At 42.0% G+C, this 23,861-nt stretch overlaps 2 protein-coding genes across 3 annotated transcripts in view; one reads left to right on the forward strand and one right to left on the reverse strand.

The window, feature by feature from the left end:
* Positions 1–23,861, reverse strand: part of LOC139759058 (intraflagellar transport protein 27 homolog) — a 225,593-nt gene that overhangs the window by 128,597 nt on the left and 73,135 nt on the right. The gene's annotated exons all lie outside the window — the stretch shown is intronic.
* LOC139759057 (uncharacterized) overlaps positions 13,090–23,861 on the forward strand; it is a 71,498-nt gene continuing 60,726 nt past the window's right edge. Inside the window, exon 1 of the mRNA XM_071680973.1 lies at positions 13,090–14,018. Coding sequence (XP_071537074.1) covers positions 13,449–14,018 — 570 coding nt within the window. The 5' untranslated portion in view covers positions 13,090–13,448. The remainder of the gene's footprint in view (positions 14,019–23,861) is intronic.

Below are 23,861 nucleotides of genomic sequence, written 5' to 3' on the forward strand. Positions count from 1 at the left end.
GTGTGTGTACTCAGGGTTTCATTATAGCCAAAAAGGCGGCCCTCGTGTGCGACTCTTACCATTATAGCCAAAAAGGCGGCCCTCGTGTGCGACTCTTAGATGGACGAGTGTGTTGGGTATAATGGGATGAATTTTGCTTCATCCCAAATAAATTCAGTTCGTGAACCTGGCAGTTGATAAGACCTAAATCCTCAACCAACCGACCAATAACTTAAACCTCTGAAGATTGTATTCATAAATTCTTTTTGTTTGTAAGTATGACAAAAAGTTAACGGACTTACTGCTCCTGGAAGCTGACAGAAGAAAAGCCCTAATTAACCAACCAACCATTTTTGTGTCGTGGGGTAAGACCTACTGCACAAAAATTCTTACATTAAAAACTTGCTAGCTATCAAATCTAACAGCGAATTCAATTATCGGGGAAACACAGTTAGTATATTTTCATTACATGGTAAGGATTCTAAGTAAGTTACCCTTTGCGAAAAATAGCCATTGAACTCCAACAGCCAATGAATCTTAAGAATTGATAGCCATCGAATGTAACAGCCTAGACAGGACTGTCTTGTAACGACTGATAGCCAGTGAATATAAAAACTTACATGGATTTGTCTCGAACTGTAAACTCAGGGAAAATACGGCACTTCGGTTGCGCCTAAGACCCTCCAACAACATCCTTGAGATATCATCATATCCCAAATCCTCGTTCCCTCCAGCCAGCAGACAGGAGAGGTAAGTATTGCTTCATCTTGAACAACCACCCGGACGTGGCTTAATGACCTTTAAATGCTTATGGCCATTAAGTTCAACATTACACAATGATCGTCAAAGAACCTTCCTACAGACCCTCTTTAAAGTCAACTCTTAAATCCTGCCCCTTTAGTCTACAACTGGCAAAATGATAAAAAAAAAAACCTTTTTTTTTCTCCTCTCTAGCTAACTGTGTACCTGGGTTAGGTCCTTCTTAGATCGAACAATCTACAGTGCTGTTGGTTATTACAATCATATGTCCGTGACCAAGTTATGTAATTACCGATAACACGATACAAAAAAAGGAAAAAAAAGGGAAATCTTAGCATAGCTGGGAGAAAATTGGCTTACGGAAAAAGAAAGAAGAAAAAATAATTGGCAGCTCCTGGGAGTGAACCGTTGGCTTGTAGGACAGAGCGTTTGGCCATGGACCTCCCTCTCTGTGTGATCACTAAGATGCGCATACTATGCCAAGAATCAGACCACCGACCCAAGAATTTCGCCCAGAATGCTCTGAAGAACACTTGCCCACCACGAGCTCAGTGTGGATTAATGCTGGATGCCGGCAACAGCGGAATCACGGGGAAATTAATGAAGCTTGACGGCACATGGGTCAAACCGCCCGTGAGGAAGCATAACTTCAGGGCATATATCGGGACGAGTGTTGGAGGTAAGGACAAAGTGAAAGACAATGGGAACATTATACATCCCTGCCAAAGCGATGCATAAAACAGAAGAGTGAAAACCTTAACTTGAATGATGGTGGTGTCAAGATTACGATGAGAGGCATCACGATTATGAAATATATGAGAAAGTGAGTGAATGGTGAGAGGACAGCTATTGCAGGTGTTGGGGACCTTCTACTAACACACATTTTGTTGATCTCACTCGTAGTCACGGTGGTAAAGAGTAATATGCAGGGGGAAATAAATCAATGTCTCCTTTTACACTCATCGGTTTACGACTGCTCGAGGTTACACCACGAGTCAAAAGGCATCTCTACTGAGGCTGTATCATGAGGAGTTCAGTGTCGTTAAGGAACTTCTCACGGCAAAGGAGTCTTCATTTCCCTGGAACTGGGAGTAGCGTAGCCTTGGCTGCAGTCGGGGGGGGGGGGGGGGGGGGGCTATAGAAAGAACCTGAGTAACACAAGGACTCTTTCATAGAAACTGTACCTGGGAGAACTATAGATAAATGAAAATGAACGAGATAAACGCTGGCGACCATAGATAAAGGCTGGCAACCAGAGGTGTAGCAGAATAAAATGAATGAAGCGATAAGACAAAGAAGTCACTGATCAAGTATAAGTCTATGGTGAAAGAAAATGGGAAACAACAGAAGACCTGATGTTGTTTGCTGGGTTTTTTAAGGCCAACGGCCTATGCCGAAGATCATTATGCCTGAAACCCTATTTGATATGTGATTGAAATCATCCCTAAATACCTATTGAAAAAAAAAAAGATAAAATATAAAAACTACAAAAAAAAATAGAAAAAGTATGATTTTGATATGATAAATATAAAAGATAAGTAAAGATAAATAATGGAGAGAAAAGATTTTGTAGATAGTGAGCCAACGTGGAGGCAAACACAGCCCAGTCGACACAGCAGAACAACCCGTCCATGACGTTCTTGTCTGCTGGAGGACCGCAATGATGATGGTGACATAAGCAAGGAGAGGAAATGGAAGTGATTAAGCAGGGCAGAGGTTATATGGCGGATGCAGATAAGGCTTGGGTAGAGCGGATGTCGATAAGATAGATATTCCAATGTCAACCAGGCTTAGGGGGTTGAAGGTCTTTTGGACCGATAAACGGCTGAGGAGGAAGATACGGGCGGTATTCTAGGCATGAAAGTAAGAGACTTCGACTTTCCCGACGAGCTGATACAATCAGAAATGAAGGAGTTTGAGAGGAGTGTATTGGAATGTATTTCGGAGCGACGGATCTAGAAAACAAAAGCAGGGATATCATGGAGTTTTGGATTCAGCTGAGGAGTTGCAGAACCAGAGGACTAGTCGCCAGTCATTCATAGATTTGCTATCTTCACATGTACAGTGCCTCTGTCACTGGACTGGATGGCTTTCGACTGATGGACGATCAAAAAAAGGGGAGGATGGGAGGGGGGGGGCGACTGGTTCGTAACCAACCCAGGTGATGAGCCTTCCCCTATGGCAGTTATTCACTGATGCATCGACCATACAAGTCACACAACACCTGTTGCACTACAATAAAGTCGCTTGCAAAATAGATCGCAACCTCCAGTTAATACGCATGAGCCACTGAATTGGCGAGGCTTAAAACTGATGGAAACTATTACAAATTACCGTTTTTAAACATGAAATAGTTATCTAAAAACTTAATTCTTATCATACGATGTATCTGGCATCTTTTAGATATTAACGAATCAGTAAGATTATCGTCTAAAATGTATCCAATACTTATAATTTTTCAGTTATCATTATATATAATTGATGTTCACTCTGAAACTCCTACATTTTTCAGCACTCCGTTAGTACATGTTTTGCACTGTAACACCACATTGGCCAGTGTGACATAAGAGAGTGTAGGTTGCCTCTTCATTAAGTAACCATTGGTAAACATTAGTATAGCCAATCTTCAGCCGACCCAGAATGGCGAGTCCTATCCGTTATTCTCAAGGGCTTCTAATCTCCATCGACATCTTAATCTACCGAAATAATTTCATTCTACCCATAAAATCAACGTGAGGTACGACTCTCATAGATGAATTATTAAATGTAACTATTTATCTTAGTCTCAGCACACACTGTTTTGCTACCTCTGGCACCGCTATGTCCAGGACACCAGCAAAATTCTACACCCTTATGCTTCATGTGGATTCTTATAGCCTAGCCTCCGCCTACATTTTTCAGCACTCCGTTAGTACATGTTTTGCACTGTAACACCACATTGGCCAGTGTGACATAAGAGAGTGTAGGTTGCCTCTTCATTAAGTAACCATTGGTAAACATTAGTATAGCCAATCTTCAGCCGACCCAGAATGGCGAGTCCTATCCGTTATTCTCAAGGGCTTCTAATCTCCATCGACATCTTAATCTACCGAAATAATTTCATTCTACCCATAAAATCAACGTGAGGTACGACTCTCATAGATGAATTATTAAATGTAACTATTTATCTTAGTCTCAGCACACACTGTTTTGCTACCTCTGGCACCGCTATGTCCAGGACACCAGCAAAATTCTACACCCTTATGCTTCATGTGGATTCTTATAGCCTAGCCTCCGCCTGTTTGAATCATGGAATGTACCAGAGCACTTTGAGAACTTCCCCTTTTAGTCGCCTTCTACGACACGTAGAGAATACGTGGGAAGTATATATATATATATATATATATATATATATATATATATATATATATATATATATTTTTTTTTTTTTTTGCTTTGTCGCTGTCTCCCGCGTTTGCGAGGTAGCGCAAGGAAACAGACGAAAGAAATGGCCCAACCCCCCCCCATACACATGTATATACATACGTCCACACACGCAAATATACATACCTACACAGCTTTCCATGGTTTACCCCAGACGCTTCACATGCCCCGATTCAATCCACTGACAGCACGTCAACCCCGGTATACCACATCGCTCCAATTCACTCTATTCCTTGCCCTCCTTTCACCCTCCTGCATGTTCAGGCCCCGATCACACAAAATCTTTTTCACTCCATCTTTCCACCTCCAATTTGGTCTCCCTCTTCTCCTCGTTCTCTCCACCTCCGACACATATATCCTCTTGGTCAATCTTTCCTCACTCATTCTCTCCATGTGCCCAAACCATTTCAAAACACCCTCTTCTGCTCTCTCAACCACGCTCTTTTTATTTCCACACATCTCTCTTACCCTTACGTTACTTACTCGATCAAACCACCTCACACCACACACTGTCCTCAAACCTCTCATTTCCAGCACATCCATCCTCCTGCGCACAACTCTACCCATAGCCCACGCCTCGCAACCATACAACATTGTTGGAACCACTATTCCTTCAAACATACCCATTTTTGCTTTCCGAGATAATGTTCTCGACTTCCACACATTCTTCAAGGCTCCCAGAATTTTCGCCCCCTCCCCCACCCTATGATCCACTTCCGCTTCCATGGTTCCATCCGCTGCCAGATCCACTTCCAGATATCTAAAACACTTCACTTCCTCCAGTTTTTCTCCATTCAAACTCACCTCCCAATTGACTTGACCCTCAACCCTACTGTACCTAATAACCTTGCTCTTATTCACATTTATTCTTAACTTTCTTCTTTCACACACTTTACCAAACTCAGTCACTAGCTTCTGCAGTTTCTCACATGAATCAGCCACCAGCGCTGTATCATCAGCGAACAACAACTGACTCACTTCCCAAGCTCTCTCATCCCCAACAGACTTCATACTTGCCCCTCTTTCCAAAACTCTTGCATTCACCTCCCTAACAACCCCATCCATAAACAAATTAAACAACCATGGAGACATCACACACCCCTACCGCAAACTTACATTCACTGAGAACCAATCACTTTCCTCTCTTCCTACACGTACACATGCCTTACATCCTCGATAAAAACTTTTCACTGCGTGTCGTAAAAGGCGACTAAAAGAAGTAACAGAGAAAGGGGCCAAGTGAGGATATATCCTCTGAGGCTCAGTCCTCTGTTCTTAACACTACCTTGCTTACGCGGGAAATGGCGAATACATATATATATATATATATATATATATATATATATATATATATATATATATATATATATATATATACACACATATATATATTCCTATGAGTCCACGGGGAAAATGAAACACGATAAGTTCCCAAGTGCACTTTCGTGTCATAATCACATCATCACGTCTCTTCGTTGTATATCAACTGACTGTTATATTTCTCTCTTGTGTCTCCCCTGATGATGTGATTATGACACGAAAGTGCACTTGCGAACTTATCGTGTTTCATTTTCCCCGAGGACTCATATGAATATTATTGATCACGCGCAAAACTGTGATCCTTTCCAATATATATATATATATATATATATATATATATATATATATATATATATATATATATATATATATATATATGGACCGACATGCCACGAAAAAATCATGCCCGAATCTTGGGTGAGAAGAATGAAATGAAATACGAAAAAGAACTTGGACGTCAAATCAGGGCTTCGCAGGTGTTCGTTGATAAATCTTAAGACAGACTGGCTGTATGAGGAGGGAAGGCGGGAAAGAATTCCACAGTCTAGCTGTTTGTGGGGGGAAGGTGGTGTCTTAACGGTCAATACTGGAGTGGCCAGTCTCCACACAGCCACACGCATGCCTTAGGGACAGTGACACATATGTGGGAAGGCTGAGGGAGCGGTGGCTAAAATAATACCCGTACGAGAGAGAGAGAGAGAGAGAGAGAGAGAGAGAGAGAGAGAGAGAGAGAGAGAGAGAGAGAGAGATCGCGGCGTATGGTGGAAGAGAGGAGATGCCAGGAAAATCAACAAGGCGTACGAGGTCTCTTGACACCACCTAGATAAGAGAGAGATGAAAGAAGAACCACCCTGAATTATGTGCGCTGTACTCTATACTTGGGTGGATAATACTCCCACAGATGTGGAATAACTGCTCGCAAGAAAATACTATTACGGTATCGACACAACACGACCACATTTAGGGACGCAGACTTTGTGATGTTGATCATGTAACGGCTCCAAAGATAGAGCGCTGGGCACATCATGCCCAACATGTTTATAATACTACAGGGCTTCAGTGAAGTACAGTGTTGTAAATGTGAACACAGGGATATGATGAGTCTTTGGAAGATACAGAGAGAAATTGCGTTTTAGCACCGACAGATTTTTAAGTAGATTATCCTTCCCAAGTCTGAGTTGATGCACGGGCTTGATCCCAGAGAGGGCAGATGTTCAGTGTGAGAGAGCGAGTGTCAGGAGGAAGGATGGGAAAGCGAGTTGCAGTGTTCATAGTGGAAGAATCATCATCAGAAAAACTGAGTTAGAACTTGAAGTGAGGAGATCAATTCCAAAGAGAGGACAAAGGAATGAGGCGATAGGACAGAACACGGAGGAATACACCTGTTGGTAGGATAAGAGAAGGACGTTGTCCTATTGATGGCTAATGTTATGGAATTGTCAGAGAAGAAACTGTGCATTAACGAAGAGAAGCTAAAAAACTCAAAGGAAGGAAGTTTGAAAAATAAGGAGATATTTATGCCTCACTCTTCGAAATGCTTTGGAGATATCAAAGGCTACGATAAAAGTTCCACAAAAAAAAAAAAATCCCCAAGGAAGAAGGATCACAGATGAGTCACGAGTAGACCAAAACACTGTGTAATCAATATCAGAAAGAAGGGAATGGGATTCTGATTCTTTGACAACGCGAGAGTTAAGGTAAGTTTCCAAGACATTAAAAGACACAGAAGAATGGGACAAGTGGAAAGGAGTTTCCAAGACATTAAAGAGACACAAGAATGGGACAATAAGTGGAAGGGTTCGACTGCTCTTCAATATCTGTAGGAAAACCGACATATCATATCATGGGTTATCAGTAAATAAGATATCAGAACTCTTATCTAATGTGTCACTATGCTCATACCAGCTGTTATCCTTTTCATGGCTTCAAATGAACATCATTCATCTAAACAGTTCCGTATTGGTGATTCAACATGCTTTGCCGCTCTTTCAAGAGAGTTTTAATGTCTGAATGCCTCTTATCTTGTTGGATTTAACGACCAGCAACGACAAGAGATCACTGAACCACAATCTGAACATTACGTAAAACATACAAGGTACAAAAAATGCCTGATGTCTGCCGGCCTGTAACAGAGTTAAGAGGGTTCAGAGGCTTTTATCATACACTTCATTTTTATTTTCATCCGGGATGTCTACGTTTGAGGCATGTTTATACCCGTGCCATGCCTGCTCCTATCTATTAATCAATCAGTCAATTTATCTGTCTACCTATCTATCTATCTATGTATCTACCTATCTATTTATCTCTCTCTCTCTCTCTCTCTCTCTCTCTCTCTCTCTCTCTCTCTCTCTCTCTCTCTATATATATATATATATATATATATATATATATATATATATGGAATAAAGAAACAGAAAGAACTGAAGTATAGCAACACTAATGACAAGAACTGTGTAGGTGTCGAGTGCATGTGGCATGTAAGGCGCAGTTTAGGGTGGAGCACATGAAGTGTTTGTGATGAATGCTAAAGGATTCAGCATCAGTAGGCATTCTGGGGGTCATCTAGACTGTCTGCTGCCTTTGTGTTGATGTTTGTGGTGCAGAGAGAGAATGTAGTGTGTTTGTCGTATGTGTTGCCCATAACAGTGCCATTTGAAAATAGTGGCAGTTTTGATGAGTGGAAGCAATTGGCCATTCAAGATAACAGGGAGCCGCTGGTTTGGTTGGATTATTCTCCGTCTGGGGTTAGAGGGGCGACTGAAAACTGTCAAAGATGCCGACATTTTGCGCTTAGAGATACATACATTCTGGGTGAGCCAGTTCTAATTGGGTGATGATTTGTTGCCTATTTGTTGCTGTTTGCAGAGCGTCACGATGCTGTGATGTCAATGAAAGGTTGTCTTCACATAAGAGGTCTGTAGGATAGGATGAAAGGTCACATAGGAAGGGAATGAAGAGGGCTGGAGAGAGAATTTCTCCTTGGGAAACTCCGCTGTATAGCGAACGTGCGTGTTTTACCTTTGGCATCTTCGTTATATTCTTATGGATTCTTTATTCAATACAGGTAATCACTCAGCATGTTTTTCTTTTTACATTTGCACTAAAATGTCGTATATGGATGTTTAATACCCGATACCGTGAAAAGTTTGAAGGAGAGGGGATAATGAGGGTTTAATCGTAAATAAGCCATATAAAGTATAAGAATACCGACTGAAATAAAGAAAAAAGTAGCTCAGATAACGGAATGGTACACATGGTATGTGAGGTCGATTACTGGCTAAATTCCCTCATTTCGGAGGAAATTCTCCTCGATTTTGGTAGCTGGTGGTTGGCGCCATGCAACTTAAGTTTCGAGAAGAAAACAATGGTATAGACTAAGTAACCTATGTTTTAAGCAGAGATGGCATCTTTATAAATACAAAGAGTTACTTTTCAGATAGATTTTGACACCTTCACTTCTTGTTATATTATTTCATATAGATGGAATGGCAACTTTTTAAAGGTTTGGAACATCCAATGAATTTGGATTCTGTTTCTTGGCGGTAGTATGAGGGGAGGGCGGATGATTACCTGTTACTGATACACATTATCATTTTTCACAGAATCGTTGTGAAATGAAGACTGTATCATGTCTTGTTGAGTTGCACCATGGCTGTACAAGATCGTGAAGGCTGCTATCATACAGGATTTGAGATGTGACAACTATTCCAGGGTCAGGACACGTTAGCTCGATTCCTCTTAGTACAGTTACTTAGACTACAGTGTCCAGACTGTAGCGATGAAGTGAATATCAATAAGAAAACGCGTGGAGAAGCAACGTTTTTTCCCCCCCCCGAGTGTCTCAAGGCTGGAAGATCGTACGTGTGTAACCGACGATAAGGTAAGGTATTCGATTTTTTCCTTCTCTAAACCGGTTTCAATCGCTCTGTAAATCGATTTCAAGACCGAATAAAGCGATACAGAATCTGGAGAAGCGCCAGGCGGATGTTTTGTATCAGCTGTCCACTTAATAGTCATTTGGCCTCCTTGAATTGATTTGTTAATCAAACTCAAGAAGAAAGCCAATATCATCATGCAAATGTGCAGAGGAAGTGTTGAGAGCAGCAACCAGTCCCCAGTTCAAGGAATGACTCAGATATGGAGAGATACAGAAGACAGGAATAAACATTACTACTTCGTCAGGGATGAAGATGGATAATGTAATGAAAACAAGAATTGGAAGATGGATCAACGAGCAAAGCATGATATACGGTGCACTATGCACTGGATGTCTAGACAAGCACTATGGCGAAACAAGGCGAGGTATGGCCAAAAGAATAAGTGAACATAGAGTTGATACAGAACATGGAATGTTTTTATCCACATAGACAAGGATGGAAGCCTACCATGAAGCATGAGATTAAGATAATACATAATGGTCTGAGCAAGCGAGTTAGAAAAGCCTTGGAAGCTGTCCACATAAGAGGAAGAGTGATTAACAACCGTGAGTCACGGTTTTCTACGAGGGGCCGGAACCAGCTGCAAAACTGACGGTCTCGAAATGTAATGGGAATGCAGCTGGAAAAGGGGGAAAAGGATGGCCAAGTGGAAGGAAAATGTGGAGGTATCTGGCGAGATAGGATAGGCCTGTAGGGGTACATAAACTTCTATCTTTGTATCCTAGTTTCTCTGAAGTAGGGTTCTGAGCACGCCGAAACGTTAGAAGTATATATATATATATATATATATATATATATATATATATATATATATATATATATATATTCTCCTATGAGTCCACGGGGAAAATGAAACGCGGTAAGTTCCCAAGTCCACTTTCGTGTAATAATCACATCATCAGGGTAGACACATGAGAGAAATATAACGGCTAGGACGCCATTTGGTCCTAGCTTCGTCTCTTCGCTTTATATCAACTGACTTATATTTCTCTCTTGTGTCTTTCCTGATGATGTGATTATTACACGAGAGTGCACTTGGGAAATTATCGTGTTTTATTTTCCCCGAGGACTCATAGGAATATCTTGATCACGCGCAAAATTATGACCCTTTCCAATATATATATATATATATGTATATATATATATATATATATATATATATATATATATATATATATATATATATATATATATCCCTGGGGATAGGGGAGAAAGAATACTTCCCACGTATTCCCTGCGTGTCGTAGAAGGCGACTAAAAGGGGAGGGAGCGGGTGGCTGGAAATCCTCCCCTCTTTTTTTTTTATTTCTTTTTTTTAATTTTCCAAAAGAGGGATCAGAGAAGGGGGCCAGGTGAGGATATTCCCTCTAAGGCCCAGTCCTCTGTTCTTAACGCTACCTCGCTAATGCGGGAAATGGCGAATAGTATGAAAGAAAAAAAAAAAAAAAAAAAAAAAAAATATATATATATATATATATATATATATATATATATATATATATCTTTTTTCATACATATTCGCTTTATCCCGCATTAGCAAGGCTGCATTAAGAACAGAGGAGTGAGCCTTAGAGGGTATATCCTCACTTAGCCCACCTCCCCATTCCTTCTTTTGGAAAATTATAAACGGAAGGGAAAGTGAGTAGACACAACTCAGTTGTGTCTACTCACTCTTCCAATTCATACGTCATAATAAATCATTTACATTATATACATGAAGACATGCCATCTGAAGGCAAGCGCCCGTGCCAGGGATAGAAATGCCCAACAACCACAATTCGTGACAAATGTATCGCTTACTATGAAGTCATCTGAAAAATAACCATCAGTACCCGGGCGGAGCAGCACGTACGCTGAAGCTCCCAAATATCAATGTAGGACAGAGGCATTAGGCAGGCCGTCCACCCACAGGAAGTCTGGAGGCTGTACTCTACAACCCCGAACTCCGGCCTAGTTTTAGATGACCAACATAAGTGGGGCTTCCGTTCATCGGGTGGGCCTTTGCGTTCCAAGGGAGAACTATGTTTATCTATCTTTCAGCGTAAATAAATACTGTTAAGAATATTTATATTCTGTGTGTCCCATTCCTTTAAGTTATATGAACACATGTCAGGTTAGACAAATAGATATTCATCGTCTTTTCTCTTTTAAAAACGCCTCCTTTGTATGAGTTTCATAAACAGATTTCACGATACTCTTTGAAATATAGCTTTCATGATTTCTTGATATTATGGACGGTGGAAATCTTTTCATAATACTTAGTGATATGAAATTCTTTCTATCTAACGTGTGTGGCGTTCCAGATATTTAACCTACCGCGATTTCTTTTCCTACTTACTCAATGTTAATTATTTTTTTGATCGTCCAATCATACCGAAGATATTGATCCAACTCAAATTGTGCCTTTTAGTATTAAATATAGAATAACGAGCAAGCTATCTTTGAGGAACATGATTCGTACTTATAGTCTAAGAAATTATTTCTTAATATCCCCACTCATATTTTACATAAGGAAAACTATAATAATCATGTGAAAATAAAGGAATTTATCTAAGAAATTAGATACGAATTTACATGACATACTTCTCAAAAAGAATTTTACCTTTTGAGTGTCTTCTATAAACTGTTCTGTAATATATATATATATATATATATATATATATATATATATATATATATATATATATATATATATCCCAGGATCCCTTCCTAAGAAAGGATGCTGGTGCTCGGGCCTTACGCAAGCAAGGGCTGCGCTACCTCCAGTAGCATGGAAATGATGGACTCGGAGTACTTTTTTCCTTTTAAGAAGTGTCTGTACTCTGCATCTGTGTGTGTGTGTGTGTGTGTGTGTGTGTGTGTGTATGCTACTGGACATCTTCGACGAAGCCGTATTGACGTTAGTAGTTCTTCGAAGACATCTTCGAGGAACTGCTCCATCTAACGAGAGTCCATCATCTTCCTACTGCTGCAGAAACCCGGCCAGCCAAAGGGGTTTCGGGGGTCATATACACAACAATAATAATAATGATAACAATAATGATGATGATAATAATAATGATAATAATATGATATCAATAACGATAACAGAAATGAGTAAGATGATAATAATGATAATAATAATATGAAGAAGAGTATTATATTCTATGTGAGGCGTCGACGCTGGTACGCTGCCAGTCCCTCACGCCGACGTTTTAGGAGACCCTCCTTGTGGCATTAAGTAACTCATTCTCGTTCCGGTTAGAGTCACGTTCGCAGTAAAGATACTACGAGCGTTCTGCCCTGGCATGAAAACATAGCTTTCAGTGCCTTACTAAAGTGACGCATCAGGTCACCAGGCGAAAAAAGAAAAAACGAAATAAATGGTGAAATGGTAACTGTGATAATCGTATCTCTCACCCCATCATGCTTACTTCATCACGAAAAGAAGGGTGTGGCAACGATATGTAATGCAGTTTCCATAAGCAAAAGCATAGACATGACTGTAAGACATACGTATGATCAAACTAGAATAATCAAAGTACCGAAGGTAAATAAATCACACCGTTGCGCAATCGTGTTGAACCTGTGGGCAGCGCAGGTCCCCAAGAGAGGCGGTCGGTGTGTGTCGGCCATGACGTCATGAAGGTGGAGGCGGGACCAGAGGGGAGGGAGGGGAGGAGGGAGGTGTGAACACACTGGGGTACATAGCACGGGTGAGGTACCCGAGGCGGATCATTCTATATACCAGTGTAGCTCAAGTGCACAACTGTGTTGAACGCCGTCTGCTGGCTCCTTGAGCGAGAAGGGAATCTCCTCAACTAGATATACGAGTATCGACAGACTACCAGTGTCTTTAACTCTGCGTTAAGGGCCGGCCGTGATTCTTAAATCACATCCTGTACTTTTAAAACTCAGACCACACCAAACTTTCCCCCCCATGTATCAAGATGCTGTCAAGTGTCGATTGTACCACAAAAAGCGAAAAACTTGACCATTAGTTTATTGTAATTCATATTTATTGGTGTTAAACCCCGTCAATTTGCAAAGATGCAGTCCATGTCCGTGCCTTCAAACGTCGAGTTCGACGCCTCCAAGACCAGCCAGCCTCAGCTTCCTTACACCATGATCCCCTGCGAGGTGGACTCCGTCGGCAGCCCTAACTCTTCCTCATGGCTTGGGAGAGTGTGGGGCAGCGACGGCAGCGAATTCTGGAGGATATGTCGCACGAATAACAACTTCAACACGAGTAATAATGGTGGGCATGGCCGAGTCAGCACCAGCAGCTTAGAGAGCGGGAGCAGCTATGAGGACATGAACATCGACTATGTGGATGACAACAACAACAGCAGCAATGTCGTGGACGGGGAGAGGTTTGGGGGCCTCACTGTGGCCACTACCACCACCGTCTGTGGTCAGGATGACACCAATAACAATACAACTGATTGGAATTCGAATAACAATAAGCAGGTGGAAGATCTCAGCAACAACAACGACACCAACGACATTACTAAAGGGCCGAATCGGACGAAAAACTCAACGCCTCGCACACGGGTATTAGATGAAGATGGCTACATAAGGAGAGCTGCTTGTGTCTGTGTGGACCAGGCAGAATCTAAGGTAAGTTGTTCCCATCCACAAGGTTGGAAACCTTTCTAATTGTTTTATTCCAATTTCTTCGTTTGATTGTTTCTGTTTATGCTTATGTTGTTTCCAATTCGAGGACCTCCATACGACGAAATTCTACGGTAACGTTAGATCGTATGTGGTAGATGTACAGACTACCTACCCTTAAATCTGTCACAGCATTCAGGGTTATTTCAGAAGTCTGCATGTGTGTCCCGGTGTTTATCCGTCATCAGCGTGGAAACTATTCTTTTCCGCTTCGTATTTCGATTGGCTAGGCTTAGAGACAATACCATTAGTTTTGGCTAGGCTTAGAGACAATACCATTAGTTTTGGCTAGGCTTCGGGACAATGCCATTAATTTTTCTGTAAGTAGCATGGGAATGTGCGATACCATTGCGTCTCTCTAAGCTAAAGGTCACAATCGTCCGTGATCATGGGTATAGACAATAACTGGCTGCTACTGCATGTACACAAACAGCTTTCACTTAGCTAGCAATTTACAGAAGAATGACCTACTACGAGTAAAGATCTGCCTCTTGCATCTGTAAGGAAAGAGGCTTGTGTGTGTGTATCTCTCTTGTCAAAATATTTATGACAGCCCTCACCCTTGATGTAAATGTTATTTCTAACCTTAAGTAAATTTACCATCTCAGCATTTGGTACCTCTGAATGTGCACGATGATGACGTAATGCCTATCACATGAGTTGGTTGCAGAGTACCCAAGATGGTCAACAGATTCCTGATTTTAGAGAGATGCAGAGATGGTGTCCACAAATTTAAATGACACCAGGTCGATCTTTCCATAATAACTGTGTATAAACTCGGCGCTTTCAGTCCGTCTTATTCACTGAGATCGTAGTGTAGTAATTAAAGCCGATTTACGAATGTACAATCGTGTTTTCGGGTTGGCTACCGTACATAAACCGGAGATTATTATAGAAAAATAAGAAATATATGATGCAGCTAAATTCATTGTTGACAATTTAACCAGACATTGCCAAACGTGTTTGGGAGCAGACGACTTTAGACTACGAACGGTATTTTCTTTTTCTTTTTTTTTTTCTTTTTTTGAGAAACAGACTGGCTTGCCCTGCATATGCATGTCCACATTTTAAATTTACTTTTTGTTTATAATGTTGGTGCCAGTGCGCTGCCTGGCTCTCCATCCATATGCCGCACATTATTTAAAAATCGTGGGCTGTACCAAAGCAAGGTATTTCTGACTGCTGCTGTCTGGTGTTAGAAGTAACTCCAGAATGGTAGCATTATGGTGACATATAATCACATGTTAAGATATCCTAGCCAATAAACACCCTGCTGGAGTGGTTGGGTGGATGTTTGGATCTCCAAACCTATCAAAAGCTAGGTTCCTAAAATCATCGTCCAAGTCCATAGACCAAACGAAAATATTACATCACTTTTACCTGATTTTTTCGATCATCACCATGTATATGGCCCAAGACAGGTGTTATTTCTATCTCCCAATTTTACAAATTTAGTGCTCGCTTAAGTAAATCACTTTTCATTATTAAAGTCAAACCCTCCATGCTATGAGATGCCTGACCTTTTGAACTTTTTACGGTATAATTAAAGGTGATAAGTGGATTGATTAGCGCAACAATTACTGATAACACGAGAGGTGAATTATGTTAACGCCGATAATACCATGTATTACCGGGGCATACTGATATGATTATTCATTATTTAATCTTACCATTGTCCTGTTGCTTTGACATCTACCATTTCCAAAGTATTTGAATCCCTCTTCAACTCCCGTATCCTTACACACTTTGAATCTCCCAGTCTTTTCTTTGTTCACCAGTATGGCTTCCGTAAGGCGAGATCCATTGGTGGTATTCTTTCCTGTTTTACTGATGTCTGGTCATCATCCCTGATTCCGGGTTGTGTGGCTGCCCATGACATACCCAAATCTTTTGACAAGGTTTGGCATTGGGGTCGTATCTCTAAGCTCCTCTCTTTTGGCTTCCCTCCTTCACTTTGTCCACTCATATCTAGCCTCCTTTCCAGCCGATCTATGTCAGTGGTTGTTGATGGATCAGCCTCCATCCCTCCCTTTTTCCATCAACAGCTGTTTCCCCTCAAGGTTCTGTCTTATTCCCTATACTTTTTCTCCTTATCAATGATTTCCTCTCTTCCGATGATAACCAAGTGCACTCTTACGCTGATGACTCAACACTCCATTCATCCACTCTTTAATTCTGCCCCTTCTCTCACTCGATCTACATTACGTCTCGACACAACTTCCTCCATAAACTCAGATTTGGACAGGATATCTAAGGTAGACGAAAACTAGTTAAACTTAATACCTCCAAGACCCAGTTTCTACCCATCTCTCTATCGGAAACTTTTCACAGCTCTCGTTTCTTTTTTTACGGTACTGTATTTCTACCTCTTGACTCATTGAACATATTACACTCTTTCTCGGAAAACGCCATATTACGGAAATAGGTAAGTTTGCCTCTAAGAAACTGGGAGGTCTGTTTAGATGTCGAAATTTGTTTTTTTGAACAGTTGCTCCGTTTTTACAAGGACTGATTCTTCCTTGTTTGGAGTCCTGCTCTCACATCTGAGGTGGCTTTAGCTATGCATCCTTACTTGACAAAGTTGAGTCGAAAGCTGTCGACTTATGAACTCTCCCAGGCTAACTTCAAAACTTGACCCGCTTGCCCTACGCCGAAATGCTGGTTCTTTCCCTCCTCTGTAGGTATTATTTTGTTTTTTTTGCTCCAAAGAACTGGCTGTTTATGTGCCACCCACCACTAGCTAGACCAACTGATGGCAAGCTGATGCGTCACATGATAAACTGTGTGGCCGTTGGTAACTTAAGGGTGGGCCGTTTTGATATCTGTTTCTTTCCCTACGTCTTCAAGCTTTGGAATTCTCTACCGTCTCATGTCTTTTTCGGTAACTATGCCTTGGCACAACATAAAAGACAAGTATTTCTCTTCTAAAACTCGTGAATACTTTTCCTTGTCTTTTCCTTTTTTTTCCCCATTCATAATCCCTATCTATATTTCAAATTAAGACCCGGCCGTGATTCGGACTTTTGCCTATGAATGGAGCCTCCAACGCAAGAAAAAAAATGTTATGTCAACCATTCCTTCAGCAACATCCCAGCTTAAGGAAGTCTTGCCCCTTTGGAGACTCAAAAAGCTTCCAAATCAGTACTCATTTTCCAGCATTTAGTCTATATCCAGGAAATTACATGTCATTATCTTGTCTCTTGTAAAGTTCTGTTGAAATAATGGTAAAAAAAAAAAGAATAAATATGACGGACGATGATTTGAGGAAAACATTACCTTTCTATATGTATTACAAGCAAATTCAGTTTATAGAGATCTCTCATGATCTGGCCACGAACTGTACAGAATCGTCATAATCTCGATATTGTATACCAAAATGTTTAAGAGCAACATACGTAAGATTGAAATTTGAAGTAAGATGAGGACCCAGACATTTTACATACAGGGTGTGCCAAACAGATGTACTCACTTTTTGACACCCTATAACTCACTGAATTTTTTCAGATCTGAAAAAAAAATTCAGTGAGTTATAGGGTGTGAAAACGTAAGTACATTTTTTTGGGACACCCTGTATATGTCGTGGCCCAAGTGTAACGTAATAATAATATTACAGAATAAAAAAAAAAATGACTACATAGTGGGAGATTATGTAGTCTTACAAATATCTTTAACATCTATAAAAGTTGTAAAAGATTTCTCGGTTCATTCTCGTTCTCGTAGCTCAACGTTTGACGGTCTGGCCCAAACTGTAAACAACCGACCACAGTGTTTCATTTCTACAGTTTCTCAAACACGAGTATGTGCTCGACTTTCATGATCATCAAGGTGTCATTAATTAATTTCCCTCCTCTTGTATCCTAAGCTCAAACGATCTTTATGAGCCACAATTCGACTACACAATCTTGCGTGCGAATGCAGAACTGTGGATTGTTGCCATTTCCGATATATTTATTTACTTTCCTGTCCCAGATATATATATATATATATATATATATATATATATATATATATATATATATATATATATATATATATATATATATATATTAGACGTTGGAGACTAACGGGAATTTAAGGTTGAAGGTAACGAACTCAAGCAAGCCTAGTCCCAGGATATTCCCTGCCGCTGCTAATTTAGTTGTTGTGTACAAGCGAGGTGGGCGTCAGCAGACTGCCAAGTGTTAGCTGGGTCACGTTCAGGAAGCTCATCCCCCACATCTCACGTGGAAATGTTGCTGGGTGATATTTTCCATTGGTGTGTGTGTGTGTGTATGTGTGATTACGATTTGTATGTTGCGGGGAAAGAGTTTTACAGTCGTGTTGCCCTGTCTCTTAACCTTGTGTATATGTACCATTTTTTCCCCCCTCTATTTATTTATGCACACACACAAACACAGTCTAGCCGTAGCCGTTCATCCCCGAGGGGAAGATGAACACCTGGGTTAGATGTAGGCCGATTTGCCACGCCCAGGAATCGAACTGATGCAAACCAATCCCCAGCCGGGCACCTACTGCCTTGTGTTTGTATGATGTTATGCATTGTATGGGTTAGGATGGAGCCGCAGCATCAGCCAAACTGATTTGAAGAGTACCAGAGAAATTTGGTCTCACGCCTATCTGTATGGGTTAACCTGATATATATATATATATATATATATATATATATATATATATATATATATATATATATATATATATATATAATTTATTTATTTATGTATTTATTGTAACGTTTACTACATAGAGGAATGTGATGTACTGTTTGTTGACATTCGTGGGGTTGCAGGGAATTTCCCTGAACAGTGAAGAGACGTGATAGTCCATCGGGCTCAAGGTGGGCTGGGCGAAGGTGTGGCAAGTTCCTCCAAAGGAATTACTAGTGTGTACAATGTAGATATGCAGTTGCACCACTGTACTACAGTTTATAAAACCTCAATTTTTTTTCTTCCACTTAATATTTGGGAGTTTGACGTCATACGTCATCCGTATGACATCCGCACCATCTGGGTGAACTTGAGAACCCAACGTATCATCAAGGCTTGGTTAATAGCCTTCACAACAACGTGTCTCGAGAACTAATACACTTCGGAGATGACGTCAGACCAAATATTACATTTACTCCTCATTTACTTTGGCGCTCTCATTGGGTCTTAATGAGCCGCTTGTACCCTTCGACCCGCGCGGGATGACTCCCACACTGGCTTGTGCCAACAGGGGGAACAATGGAAAAACTCTTAAGGTAGTACGACCCTCTTCAACAGACCCACTTTGGTATAAATTTTCATGACATTTATAGAAAACGAAAATCGCAGGGGGAATGTTAACGGTACCGGTTCTTTGTTGTTTATTTTACGTCCTTAAACCTCTCAATCGTAATAATTCTCTCATTCATATTTGTCCTTCCCATGTACTTACCCAATTAATGTATAGGAAGGTTTTCAAGATTGAGATGGCAATATTTTACGAAGTTTCTCCAAATACAGTCTAACGCTGAGATGAACTGCTGAAAGGCTTCTTCCTATAAACCAGTTGAAAAGGTAATAAATTCAAGGAAGGAAAACCAAAAAAGACGAAAGGTCTGGCGTTAATACTGTAATCAATAAAATAATCCAATTCTCCATAGCAGTCGTTATACACAATTCTGGAGGCATTGAGAGTAACCAGAGGCTCGGTGAGATGTAAATCACGACTGTCATTTTTTTTTTTTTTTTATGCGGAAGGCTTTTCAGCATCACCGAATGGCGGCGGACTAAAGATTTAGCTGGACGGGACTTTGGCGCTTGTAAAGTCTATACAGCTGATGTAAAATTGCCGGTGGCCTCATTATTGCCATTTCAGGGACTGAACTAATTAAAAAGTCAACCCATGATGTCTCTGCTAGCGAACGATAGTGTCAAAGATAACTGTCGCCCGTCGAGGGCAACGAGGGGGGCCTTGTTGTGATTGGTTCTCCAGTTGCTATCGTGGGGGGGAGGGGAAGGGGGGGGGGGGGAACGGCCGCACTGACCTAGCGTTAGGTTCCCGTTCACTTCAAGTTCAGACTGATACACTTATGTGGGGCTCACAGCTCACCACCCCATTAGGACCGTTACTATGTGTGATATACGTTTATGTCACAGTGACACGAGTTTTTTCTCTTGGCAACATGTCTTTTGAGAGGGAGGAGGTGTCTGCCTTTCTCTCGTGTTGGCAATTGTTTCATCTGGTTCTCTGCATAAGAAAATATTATATGAACTTACGCGAGAAATCGTTAACGAAGCATCAGATGTTGCACTAGATTGTGCAAGTTAGAAGAGGATACAAACGTACTTGTTAGACTGACTCGGTTGATCTTTCATTCTGACGTCTAATTTTGATTTCAATGTGTAATCCTCTAAAATGATTACATGACAAGACTTATATATGGGAATACGTATTAAAGTATGGTCTCAACGTCTTGGTGGCATCGTCACGTGCACAGTTTCTTAAGGTTGCCGCGGGATGGAGACACTTTCAACCCTATCAGCAACCAAGCAGGGGGCCCGTCAAAGACTTGGAGTCGCCCCCTCTAATGACATCACCCGTGTCTCAAGGTCGCTACAAGTCACGTCCTTGTGCTTTAGGCAAATATCGGTCGTCTATGGAACGCAATTAAGCTATGGTGCACATGGCGCTGAAGCTACCCGAACCCCTTCGATTCTCGATATTAGCTTGGCTACGGTAAACCAGTGGTAACCGGTATAGGGGGGGAGTTCACTGTACGAGGCGGCTTTGCACATGCATGGGCCGGCCCGTTCACGAGGTACTGAGACCAACCCCACGGCAGGACCACGTGCTACGGGACGGTTTGCCAGCCAATCCCATCACGTTCCACCAATGACGGCGCGCAGGATGTGGGTCAGGCAGTAGCTACGTCGCTCGTGATTGGCTTGCAGCATGGAGAGGAAGCTGCCATTGGTCGGCAGAGCTTGATCATTATGTGAGGGTGAGGCGGATTGGTTAGTTTCAAATTGTTTATCACATGGGGAATCACTTGTAATGATAAAAAGATGTTATCAAGAACGAGAGACTGGATGTCTGCTCTCTGGCCTGTTGTTGTTGTCGGGCGAAATTTTCTCTTTATGCGCGCACTGGCATGCAACATCACGTTCAGTCGCAGACTACACAACAGTCTTGGATCATGCACAAACTCCTCCTGGTGGACGCATGGCTGGGCATAAGCCCTCTCGGGAGTGACAAATATCAAAAGTGTGGTCGAAGTCCGTTCATATATAAAGGGGACAGAGATATGTAGGATACTCTTGAGCTTATTGGACTTGTGTCCAAGAACAGGTGAGAGTGAGTGGGTGTGTGGTAATCAGGTGCTGGGGGATGAAAGGTGTCTGTGGATGCTGGGGGAGGAGGGGTATGATGTGTGCGTAGGGGGGAAGTGGTGGGGGGGGGGGGGCTGAGGCAGCAGGATGGGTGCCTGAGGTAGGGGGAGGGGGCTGGGTTACTCAGAACCCGTCAGTACAAGGTCAGAGATTCACGTGTCACCCAAGGTCCAGCCAAAGTCCGTAAGCCAGTCAGTGGCCGCTTGGAAGGATATGTATATATTGGCCATAATTAGAATCATTAATACACAACCTCTCTCTCTCTCTCTCTCTCTCTCTCTCTCTCTCTCTCTCTCTCTCTGTTTACAACGGTACTATGATTTTTTTTCAGGGTAACTTTAGCCTTGAAATTTTATGCGTCGTCATTTCCGCATTTAGATACTGAAGCAACATTTTTACTGTAATGAATGAGATCATGCCAAAAAAAGGCGATCTATCTCCGGGGCTGCGCTGGTACCTCGACTGATTCCGGGGCAGATGCGCACGCACTGGGCCAACTGTGTAAGATGACACGTCAATGGCTGAACTGAGAAACATTAGTTTCTGGGTTGATATCACAGTAGGGTAATTATCACCGTCATCCATACACTATTAATTAATATAATTCAAGACAACGCCCCATGAAGGATAGGATGTGTTTATCCTCCCAATGTAAATGTTTTACGGAACAGTGACTTGGTAAATGACATGAATGTTATTTAAAACCCTGTGAACGTTTAGGGGTATGGGTAACCAGTCACAACACACACACGTAAGGAGGCAGGGAAGGCTGGCAGTGGTCCATAAGGGCTGGGAACCATTTCCCAGAAACTGGGATGTTTACAACCGAGGCGACTCGATTTTTATTTTCGTCCAGACGATAGTACTAGCAGAAGGTCGGCCGAAGTGAACCAGGTTACTCGCCGTATACTAGGCCAGCTGCTATGTAAAAACCCCCAACGTTGAACTAGAACGTAAGATTCTTAGCTCGTTGAACGCCCGGTGGTGTTCGAGGCTTCAGCGGCCAGAGAGTCCGGTGTGGTTAAACAGCGGTTCATCCTCCTCCTCGTCCAATGTCCCTACCACCTCCTGCCCAGATTGAGGTGACCCAGGGTATTGGACGAGACTTAAAAACATGTTGAAAGGATTCAGTGTCAATGAGTCATGCTTACATGACTCGAACAAACCCAGCCAAACATACCACACTCCACGAACCAAGTTTCAGTGAAAAATATTCCGCTTCACTTAAAAAAAAAAAAAAAGGTTTATGCTTCAAATCGCCTGATTTACACCACTTGGCTTTGAGTTGCATTTCTCATCCAAACCCTGGACGAACCATTTTGACTCACGTGAAAGTATATGGTATACGGTTGTTATAATGGACCCCACGCGACCGTCACAGTGTGACTTGCGCGCGACATATTATTCGTCCGACCTCCCCATTCATTGGCATATCTTATCAGTTGACATATGCTGTAACAGCCTGTTGCCTACGTATACTTCCTCTGTTACTTTTTCGTCAATTTCTGCTGTCATCTTTCCGTTCGTACAAATAATAAGCAGTTCACCAGGGCGATCATGGTATCATACGCACAGTTCACCAGGGCGATCATGGTATCATACGCACAGTTCACCAGGGCGATCATGGTATCATACGCACAGTTCACCTGGGCGATCATGGTATTATACGCACAGTTCACCTGGGCGATCATGGTATTATACGCGCAGTTCACCAGGGCGATCATGGTATCATACGCGCAGTTCACCAGGGCGATCATGGTATCATACGCACAGTTCACCAAGGCGATCATGGTATCATACGCGCAGTTCACCAGGGCGCTCATGGTATCATACGCGGAGTTCACCAGGGCGATCATGGTATCATACGCGGAGTTCACCAAGGCGATCATGGTATCATACGCGGAGTTCACCAGGGCGTTCATGGTATCATACGCGGAGTTCACCAGGGCGATCATGGTATTATACGCGGAGTTCACCAGGGCGATCATGGTATTATACGCGCAGTTCACCAAGGCGATCATGGTATCATACGCGCAGTTCACCAGGGCGATCATGGTTTCATACGCGCAGTTCACCAGGGCGATCATGGTATTATACGCACAGTTCACCAGGGCGATCATGGTATTATACGCACAGTTCACCAGGGCGATCATGGTATTATACGCACAGTTCACCAGGGCGATCATGGTATTATACGCGCAGTTCACCAGGGCGATCATGGTATTATACGCACAGTTCACCAGGGCGATCATGGTATCATACGCGCAGTTCACCAGGGCGATCATGGTATCATACGCACAGTTCACCAGGGCGATCATGGTATTATACGCACAGTTCACCAGGGCGATCATGGTATCATACGCGCAGTTCACCAGGGCGATCATGGTATGATACGCACAGTTCACCAGGGCGATCATGGTATTATACGCGCAGTTCA

This window comes from Panulirus ornatus, chromosome 32 (assembly GCF_036320965.1).
Source record: "Panulirus ornatus isolate Po-2019 chromosome 32, ASM3632096v1, whole genome shotgun sequence".
In the NCBI taxonomy this organism is placed as follows: domain Eukaryota; kingdom Metazoa; phylum Arthropoda; class Malacostraca; order Decapoda; family Palinuridae; genus Panulirus; species Panulirus ornatus.